The 11,096-nt window shown below is 34.4% G+C and overlaps 1 protein-coding gene across 1 annotated transcript; it reads right to left on the reverse strand.

Moving 5' to 3' along the window:
- Nucleotides 1-708: 708 nt before the first annotated feature.
- LOC110023059 (trifunctional UDP-glucose 4,6-dehydratase/UDP-4-keto-6-deoxy-D-glucose 3,5-epimerase/UDP-4-keto-L-rhamnose-reductase RHM1-like) lies at nucleotides 709-2,124 on the reverse strand (the record flags this gene model as incomplete). The annotated part of the gene is made up of 2 exons (XM_020722272.1): nucleotides 1,792-2,124; nucleotides 709-1,365 (listed from the first exon to the last, which is right to left on the reverse strand). Coding segments are annotated over exons 1-2 (984 nt in total), but the record flags the coding sequence as incomplete, so codon positions are not given.
- Nucleotides 2,125-11,096: the final 8,972 nt, after the last annotated feature.

Genomic DNA, 11,096 nt, shown 5'->3' on the forward strand with positions numbered 1-11,096 from the left:
TGCCCAGAGATAATGGAAGGGCCACCAATTTATAAGCTGGGAAGGTGATGGCAGAGGCCTCTGTGGTCGCCACTTCGATGTGCACGATCTCGATTCCATGGATGAAGGCCACGTATCGCTAGCGTGGCTCATAAATGCAACCACGCGAGCATCAAGTGTGATGACACTATTAAACATTTGGGAGTAGTCACACCTGAACTGGGCATGACAATGCTGAGAGACATTTAGGTGTGATCTCACCTAAACTGGGTGCGACCATGCTAAGAAGCATTCAGGCATGATCACGCCCAAACCAAGCATGAACATGCCCATAGAATTCTCTATGTAGTTACCCCTAATTGTGGTGTGAACACACCCACGAACTTCTAGGCGTGGGTATGCCCAAATTAGGCATGACCACACTGGTCTAGAGAGGATCCATGAGTGCATATTGAGTTAAACATAAGTTGGTTAACCGAAAAATGAGGTCAATAAATGGACCCCCAATATATGTGGGGAACTATTCATAGTATGACATGCATATTTTCATTGAAGGGAAGCATTCAATCTAGTCCCAAGGATTAGACATTTGTTAACTGTGATGTTTGTGATATGCTGGAGACTTCTAGTTCACCCGAACACATTTAGGTAACAAATAATGTTGATTTACATCCAACTGAAGCGATGAACAACATGATTAAGTTAGGACAAAAAAACATGGGTATTTACATCTATTCTGAGACCCAACTGTAGGGAAGTTTGACCTCTCATTGCCAGAAGTATGAACTTTGGAATCAGCTTTTCGGGAAATTGATTCGGTCCATACACATTATTAATACGGGTGATTATGACTGATAGGCCATAGGTACTTCCATAAGCCATTACAAGCTGTTCAGCGCAGACTTTGATGGCCGAACAAGGGTTCGTAGAGAGGAGCATGGAATCTTCGATGGCATTATCATCGGTCTCCCCATAAACTTCGCCTGTGCTAGCGTGGATAAATCTCTTTATTAGATCGGAGCCCTTGCAGACCTCAAGCAGAGCATGAGTTCCATAGACGTTGCTTCTAGTGAACTCCAACGGGTTGTAGAAAAAATTGCCAACGTGAGTCTGAGCTGCAAAGTGCATTACGGTGTCAATTGACTCCAATATGAGAAGGGAGCGGAGAAGATGAGTATTGGTGATGTCGCCCCTAACGAACGTGTAGTTGGGGGAAGATGCAGAATGGGAAAGGTTTTTAAGATTGGAGCAATCGTCGAGTCTGTCCAGGACCACAATTTTGTAATCGGGGTGATTTCGGATAAGCCTGTTCGCAACATGGGATGCGATGAAACCAGCCGCTCCGGTGATGAGGATGCTTTTAGGCTCATAGGATTCCATTGTTTTCTGATTGCGGAAATATATACAAGAATTTCAAACTGTGAGTGCGGAACCCAACTACTGCAAACAACTTTTAGATTTAGAGAATGGAAATGCAGAATAGAAACATAAATTTTTGTACCGGGAGAGGGCAAGGGATAGATAGATTAGTGGATCTAATTTAATTTTATTTTAAGTACAATTTATAAATTTAATTTATTAACAATGTCGAAAACCCTACTAAAAACTATATTGAATTTGTTAAATTAAGGTTTTCAAGCAACCTAAACGGCCAAAGTGACCCCCATCAAATCTCTTCTCCATCACTACATCTAGAGAGAGATGTAGAGAGAGAGAGAGAGAGAGAGAGAGACGAACACACACAGACTGTCCATCTCTTGCTACTGAAATGAGAGAGGAAATAGTAAAAAGTTTTGGTGAGAGAATTCGAACCGGAGAGAGACAGAGACGCCGTGGAGATTTTAGAGAAGTCTTGCGAGGTTCGTCCCACCGGCAAGATGCTCTTTTCTCGACCCACTTTGCCTCGTTTGCCACTCTCTGTGTTCCTTCATGCTCGTAAGTACTCCCTCCCGGATTTCCATTTTTGGCCTTTCGAGATGTGGGACTATTTCTTCTTCCTCCATCTCCTCCGTCTTCTTCTACCTTCGAATCCGAAACGAAACAGGTCGCCGAGGCGCCGTTGAGCCGAATCGTGGGAGTCGTCCGCGGCAGCATCAAAACGGTCACGTGGGGCAAGAAGGCATGTATATACCACTGCATATAAATGAAAAGTTGTATTTTACATTTTTAAACAAAAAAACTTAAAATAGTGGCAATTTTATGTGAAATGAGACATTTGGGTGGTATAAATGTAAAAAGTAAAGTTTAGGTGTTAAAATTGTAAGTACATAGGAATTGGGTGGCACCTATGTAAATAACCCTTGTTTTTACTATGTTCCCTTTGGGGAATTGTGATAAAATTCTTTTGTTTCTTTATAATTGATTTGATTAACTGAGTTGAGCATAATATAATATGATAATTAACCCAATTAAGGATGGCAGAAAGTACACATCGCACGTGTGAATGTTGGGGACCTTTTTTTGGACTTAGAATAACAACCTGGCTGCCTGACAATAAGGCGTTATTTCCTTTGTAGCAGATTTTGCACCCACAATTAAGCCCACCAAATTTGTGGTCGGTATGCTGTCCACTTAACGGAGCCCGATTGGATAGAAAATTACTCCATGTCATTTTATTTCAATCTTTTTATAATTTTATTTTTGGGAAAATTTTAGCCTGCAAATCAATTTTTTTCTCTATAATATTATAAGTGGACTATAATTAAAATGAATTTATAATTCACATATTGATAAATATAATATATTTCTTTTTATCAATTTATTATATATTATATCTATTTTGAAAAGAAATTCAATGATTGTAAATGTATTGATTTTAATATATTGGTAATGTAAATATTTGATGCATATTAATTTAATTAATATATGATAAAATTATAAAAGAAATGTACATACATACCACTCAGTTCTTATGTATTTACATGTCTTAAATCCTAAACTTCACCTGTTAAGTACATGACACTTTCCCATGCATGAAAATAAATATTTTAATTATTAAAAATTAAAATGATATGTTTTGAAATGATATGAAAGAGTTTGGCGGTATAAATGTAAAAAATTCCATTTATTTCTTAAATATGTAAATATATAGAAATTAGGTGACAATGATGTAAATGGATTAATTACTAACTATGTTCTTACGTGTTCAGCGAAATTTACATATAATTTTGCTTTAAGAAAACTGTTTTATTTTCTTATAAGATAATTATGTCGAATATGTTTCCTTTAACTACAATTTAACTACAAAACGTATCGTTTAATGAAACGAGCGGTGCGGCCGTTCAGTGAACTAAAAATAAAATTGATAATTATAAAATGATAGAAATAGTATATCTATATAAAATTCACGTATAATTAATTCAACCAAAAAAAAATCTTTTTTAAAGGAATTTTTAGTCAATACTATTTAAATTTGGAAAACTTAGGCCAATGAGCTGTATAAAGTCGCAGGAATCTCAGCTACTTTTTGCATTTTTAGATGAGGATTTTTTCTGTTTTTGATAGGCAGTTCTTTTTCTATTTCTTTAACTGTTGGGGTGAACACGAATAAATTTTTAAATTCAAAATATAAACGAGCTGAACACGAACAAATATTTGTTCGCTCATGTTCGGTTTGAATTGACTCGAAAAGAAATAGATAAATTAATTAATAAATAAAAATATAAATATACTCAATATTACACGTTGTTATTAGTGTTATTCCGTTGGACAACACCGAGTAGCACTGCGGAATAGCACCCAAAATAGCAACGCAGTGTGATTCAGGTGGTATTCGCGGTGTTACTGGTGTTATTCCGAAGTGTAACACAGCGGAATAACACCGATAACACTAATAACACCGCGGTGTAACACAGCAGAATAACACTGATAACACTAATAACATGTAATTAATTGCTAATTATTTACATTGAAAAAAAAAGAGGGTATAACAAAAAAATCGGAAGATTTACATAATTACCACTCAATTTCTAAGTATTTACATTTTAAACACATAAACTTCAAATTCTTACATACATAATATTTTTATATGATATGAAAATTTTGGATGATATAAACCTAAAAGGAAAAATTAGAAATGTAAATACATAAGAGTTGGGTGGTAAGTATCTAAATGTACCTTATAGTTCAACCCTTTATAAGGAATATTATTTTTAGATTAAAAAAAATTATTAATATCATAATGGTGGACTTAATTACTACTTAATAGTGATAACATAGAAAATTGGAATAATTAATGTTTAAAATAAATTAATTTATATATTCATATTAAAAAAATTAATTAATGCTTAAAATAAATTAATTTATATATTCATATTAAAAAAATTAGCTCCATCACAACTTGAAGAACGATTCAAAAGGATAACTAAAGGTTTCCTTTCAAAGGCAAGCACTGCTGAGCACTTTTTTATTTTAAAAAAGAGGAGCAATTAATGCACACTTATATTATATTCTAATTGGATATACATATTATGACTTATGGTTGATAGGACATTAATGTATTTGTATATATTCAATGTGCTTGTTTATCGTCTTTATTATGTCTTTTTTGTATGTTTATATTATATTTTTGGAAGATATTTTGTATTGAAATGCATGAAACAGGTAGAGTGAGCAGTCTCAGTTCACAAAGTGGCAATTCAAGCAAATTGAAGTTTTGGCACCTAGGCGTTGGGACTTGGCGCTCCGGCCCCAGCACTGGCCTTATGGAGCACAATTACAGAGCATACCAAAACTTCGCGTTGGACTTGGAGAGTTGAAGTGCCATCTTGCAACGTCTAGGCACCAGATTTGGATAGAAAAATACCGAACGCACGGAAACCCGGCATTGGAGATTGGGTGTTGCGGAGCTAGAATGGCAACGCCTAGGCGCCCCGACACCAGCACCAGAACAGAAGAATGAAGTGTTGTGCCGCTACCTATGAGAGCTCGGACGTTGCCACTCGAATATTGTTGGTTATTGCAATTTGATGCTTCAGACTATTTCAGATTATTTGGTGGATGTATAAATTGGATGAGCAAAATTTTAGGGGGGCCTTTCACTTGTTTTTCTGTCATTTTCTTGAGAGACGAATTGATGGGAAAGTCAAGAGATTTTATGCAAGGAGTTTGTATGTGAAGAAAGGAGAGATTGGGGAGGATCAAGAGACATAACTTTTGTTTGGCTCTCTTCATCCATCTTGCTTGAAAAGGAGGGAGATAAGTACATTTTGTTTTGGATATTCTATTGGTTTTTTTGTATAGAACTCTGCGGTTGATATCATTGTTTAATTCAAAGTTTAAGTAGAAAGGATGTATTTCTTGAAGAAAAATGAGTATACCTTCTTATTTCTGCCATGAATTGAGTGGTGGTAGAATAGAGTGAAATATTTTTATGTGTTTTTGTTGATAAGAAATAGAGTGAAATATTTTTATGTGTTTTTGTTGATAATTGATTAAAGTAAGGTTGGGTTAGCTTTCAATTAAATTTACTTCCTATTTGTCCGGTAAGAATGTTAACATCCATCGTGAATTATGCAATGCGGAAGAATACATAGTCGAATGATAGAAGTTAACCACATATGATCTAGGAGGTTATGCTTACATTCAAGAAGTTAATTTAATTGGATTGGTTAAGGGATTTAGGGAACTAAACTCTTGTCAGTCAAATTTCCTTAGACCACCAGAAGAGGATGAAGGACAGGCCAACTCTTGTTTGACATTAACTTTTAATCACGTGTTCAATTTATATTTTCCACTAAAATCAATTTAAGGGGAAACTTCTTAAGACTTGAATTTCTTACAAGCATTCTTCTGGTTGCTCGATTAGATTAGTTTTTCATAACTTAAGGATTAGTTAAAACTTTAACTTACATTTTGAACATTTCAAGCTTGAACCGATAATAGTAGGCTAGAACTTTTCTTTCATTGAGACTTCCTTATTCCCTATGGGATAGACAACCGAACTTAAATATGGTATTATTGATACGCCATATATACTTATGTGAGCAGCTCGTGCTTTGTAACATTTGGTGCACGTCAAGTTCTTGGCGCTATTGCTGATGAACGAAAGTAAATTTTAATGTATGAAAATTTTAGTTGAACTTTTAGGTCTTTGATTTAAAAATTGTATTATTTCTTTTTCCTTGTATTTATATTATTTTTTTTACTAAAATTCAAAAATATCATGTTTAATATTTGTTTAATTGTTCACGTGTTTCTTTTCTTTCTGCTGCATAATATCTATTGTCTATTTTTATCTTGTTTGTTATTTTCTTTAGCATGGAGTCTCCTGCTTGTGAACCTGATTGGTGTATGCGTAGTGTAGGATCTTTAGAGCTTGAACCCTACGCATCTAAGCTTTGGAGAACTGTTAATAAAATCAGAAAAAAAGAATTCAACAACTTTTGGGAAAAATGACAAATAATGCCTAGAATAACTAAGAGGCCCGTGAACATCATAACATACATAGACTCTTAAGAGACTTTGCTAATCCTACGATAAATGTAATCTATCCTAGTATCCTGATCGACCTAAAATTTACCTGTTTTTAGTGCACTTTTATAAGCATTTTATGTACATTTTTTATGATATTGTACTTTAAAGGAAGATATTTTACATGTTTTTGGTTTCAGCTACATGAAATGAATATTTAGAGAAAATGAGGGAAAAATGGAGCAAAATTGGGCTACTTTGTGTGGCGCTATGGCGCCACCCTTGGCGCCATAGTAGCACCCTACATGCGAATTCGACGCTATAGTGCCGCATCTTGGCGCTATAGCGCCAGTAACTACCCTTCTAAAAGATACATTGAATTTGGTCAAAATTTGAAGAGGCGCTTGAAACAACTCTTGGTTATTTTCAGAGATCTATTAAACCGAAATTTGAAAAGGCGTTTGAAACAACTCTTGGTTATTTTCAGAGATCTATTAAATGAAAACATTTTGGCAGAAAAAGAAAGACTTTTAGAGACTTTAGAAGGCATGGGAGAGGACTTTTAGTGAGATTTTTAGTGTTCTTTTTAATGTGTGTGAGTGTGTGTGAGTAATTGTTGTGTAAGAGTTTGGAGATTCCTGGAAGGAAACTCCGGAAATTTGCTCAAGGGGAAGACATCAGGTACTTTGTATTTGTGTTTAAGTTTTAGTTGTAAGACTTAGATTTCAATGCAAATCATGTGTTTTTATTTAATCTCCATGAATTCTGAATAGTTTCATTTTCTTTCTCCTTGCGTATGAGAATTAATCTTGTGGGATGAGTATGATTTAAATACTTCTTTTTATTCTAAAAATTGTGATGGTATTTTCACCGATTCTTCATTGACTTTGCAAATTGGCCACTTGTGAGGTTAAAATCTGTCGAGAAATATAATGATCCGGGAAGGCTATGATTTCACCTAACTAGTGAATACCACACTTCAACTTGGGCAGAGCCGTTGCGATCACTTGAGGGGAGTGCAAATAGATAGGGAGATAAATTTTGATGGGCGTAGAATTGATGTTTCTAGGATGACAGACTAGATTTTTTTATCAATTTGGTTTAGAGTTCGAATCGTAAGGGTTCCTAGTAGGTCCTATAGAGAGAACACAATAGATAACCTAAAGGTGAGAGGCCAGAATGTACTTAGCACTATTACACAAGCTGATGAAAAACCCTAAATTAGTTAATGTTCTTTGCTAGTACCGAGAGGGGGTAAATGAGACGAAAGCTCCTGTTTGTCACAATACCACATTTTGTATTTTTAATCATTCAAATCCTAGAAAGCTATGATTTCACCTAACTAGTGAATACCACACTTCAACTTGGGCAGAGCCGTTGCGATCACTTGAGGGGAGTGCAAATAGATAGGGAGATAAATTTTGATGGGCGTAGAATTGATGTTTCTAGGATGACAGACTAGATTTTTTTATCAATTTGGTTTAGAGTTCGAATCGTAAGGGTTCCTAGTAGGTCCTATAGAGAGAACACAATAGATAACCTAAAGGTGAGAGGCCAGAATGTACTTAGCACTATTACACAAGCTGATGAAAAACCCTAAATTAGTTAATGTTCTTTGCTAGTACCGAGAGGGGGTAAATGAGACGAAAGCTCCTGTTTGTCACAATACCACATTTTGTATTTTTAATCATTCAAATCCTACACTGATTAACATCTATTTTGCAATTAGAAAGATCTTTTCATAAAATTTAAACTCGTTTTTATATTTAATTAGTCTTTTGAACTTTAGTAAAGTTTTAAATCTAGTTGTTACTTCTTGCTTAAAATTAGTTTTTACTATTAGAAGAATATCGACGTTGTTCTCCTATTATACTTATCTGTAATTTAGATAGAATTTTGCAAGTTAATATTAAGAGTTATGATTTTCTTTATGGGATAGATACTGGGGCAGAAAAATTATATATTATTTGAAATGATACGTATACTTGCGTAGTACCGTTGGTGAGAAAACTAACCTTATTATATAATTTCTAAATCATTACATTTCTTCACACACGCCGCCGAACATAAATTGAGACAAGTTTTTTGTAAATTTAAAAATTATAAATATGCGCATAATTGCAGGTTGGTTCATATCCACACCCTATCGTAGAACCCAATACATTTGAATTAAAGCATGCCATCATCCATATGGTGCAGAATAATTACTTTAGGGGGGGACAACTTCTAAAGATACAAACCTTCATTTAGCGAGGTTACTAGAACTCTGTGCTACATTTCGCTGCAACAGAGTCTCTAATGATGCCACGAAGATAAGGCTTTTCCCTTTCTCCTTGAGGGATAAAACCAAAATGCGGCTAAACTTCTTAGCTCATGGATCAATTAGAACTTGTAACTAGCTTGCCTAGAAAGTCCAAGCAAAATAGTTCCCACCTTCAAAATTGTCTAAACATAGAAGGATATTACTTCCTTTAGCCAGTTTGAGGGTGAGTCAATATATGAAGACTATGAAAGGTTTAGGGAACTCCTTAGGAAGTGCCCCCACCATGTTTTACCTAATTGGTTGATTGTCCAAATTTCTTACAATGGGTTGGTAGGATCTCTTATGCCTATCATTGAAGCAGTTGCAGGCGGATCCCTTATATCAAAACCTTTTGATAAGGCTTATTCTTTAATAGAAGAGATGACAACAAATAACTTCCAATGGCATTATAATAGAGTGAACCCTATGAAGGTAGCTAGCATACAGACACTGGTATTCTTTTCATTTTGACTTGCCAAGTAACAGTTATCTCTAAGAAATTAGACCAAGTAGGGTTAAATCAATCACAAGTATCACCAGTCATAAAGGATAATTCATATGGATAACTGGTGGATTGAATTGTTTTACCCATCGAGACCATGAATTCCATCAACATCAGGATAAATAACCCATATTTCAATTTGAAGGTTCTTGAAATGCAGATTCTGTATACTTGCTTTGAAATCATTTCATATAGCTATTTGTGAATTATTTTGAGGGATCTGAGGTAAAAATGCAGCTGATTATGAGTTGCTTTATGGTCGAAATTCGAACTGTCGAAGGGATTCATTCCTCTTGTTTTCAATCATTTGAGCGGCAAGCTTTGGCTTCGTGAGTAATTTGAAAGTAATACAAGTCAGTAAAGTATGGTTTGAATAGCTAATGCACTATTATGATTACTTTCAATATCGGTGATTCGGGAAGTGGCTATGTCCGCTTGGTGATCTTGATCCTTTGTTGTTGATTCAAAATTTGAGAATTTTTTAATTGCGCGTCAATGATTCTTATGTGCTTACATACCATCTATCTCTTGCATGGAAAGTTATATTGGTGGAATCATTGATATGGTATGAAAATTTATGTGTGCTTGTAATGGGAAAAGCAAATTCTAAATGATATGAGAATAGGCAAGTATAAAAAACTTAGTTATTTTGTTTGGTATATGTCTATGAAGCTTTTAGATCACTTGTGCTATTGATGCTTCATATAATTATGTTCATGATTCCCTTAATTGTTTCAGTTATATGCTTTGGTGGTTCGTACATTGGTTTGGATTGTATACATACATATATATATATATATATGGTTTGGATTGTATACATACATACATATATATATATATATATATGTCACATATCTAGAACGACCATCAGGGAGATTCTTCTTGTTTGTTTCCTTTTGATGATCTTCTTTAAATAATTCTTTTCACATTGAGGCTTTATGATTCAAAAATGCATATAAATAAATCTTATTACTGTATATATATAATACCAAATTATGGGAGATTTACATACATAGCACTCATTCCTAGTGCATTTACATATCAAACAACTAATCTTTAGTTTTACATACATGCCACCTTCCCTGTACATAAGGTGCACATGTACAGGGAACTGTTTTATTTGGAATATGATTCCTTTACAGCGCAATGAGCTGTATAAAGTCGCAGGATTTCAACTTAGAATGGTGATATTTTGATGCGATAAGAACGATTTGGGTGGTATAAATATAAGAATTAGAGTTTAACTGTGAGATATGTGAATACATAGAAGTTGGGCGGTATACATGTAGATGTTGTTGTGTTTGAAGGTGGTAATATGATTTCTGATCGTCTTATTTAATGTAATGTCACGGAGGTGAAATATCACTTTCCTTTGTTGTTGCTGCGTAGTAGCTTTGACACTTTTCAGGAATCACTACCTTGGAACAGTAAACCTGCTTATTCCATCCAATCAAAGTGCTTCATTTAGAAAATTGGGATGTTGATTAATAGCATGATTGGTGATATATCTAAATATGTGTGAGTATATGTGTGTGGGTTGAATTCACAAGTGATCCAGAAAAGTGAAGGAATAATAAAAGCAAAAAAAGAAAAGAATGAAATACATCTTTTTTATGCATAGCTAAGGTGACATGTATGTAAGAAATTGAAGTTTGGAAGTTAGATATGTAAGTACATAGAAATTGTGGTATGCATGTGAATGTCATTTTCTTTCTCAATCACAAATTCTTCATAAGTCATAACTTTAAGTTTGAAACAAATACGTACTCATACAATTCTCTTTATGTGTTTATCGAGAGGTGACCTCTGAATCAAGTGTCTATCGAATAGATGCTAGTTCCGCAGAGGTAGATTTCTAATTGAGTCTAACATATCCACTGATTCCTCTTGGTTAAGAGAATG

Source organism: Phalaenopsis equestris, unplaced genomic scaffold, assembly GCF_001263595.1.
Source record: "Phalaenopsis equestris unplaced genomic scaffold, ASM126359v1 Scaffold000208, whole genome shotgun sequence".
In the NCBI taxonomy this organism is placed as follows: Eukaryota; Viridiplantae; Streptophyta; class Magnoliopsida; order Asparagales; family Orchidaceae; genus Phalaenopsis; species Phalaenopsis equestris.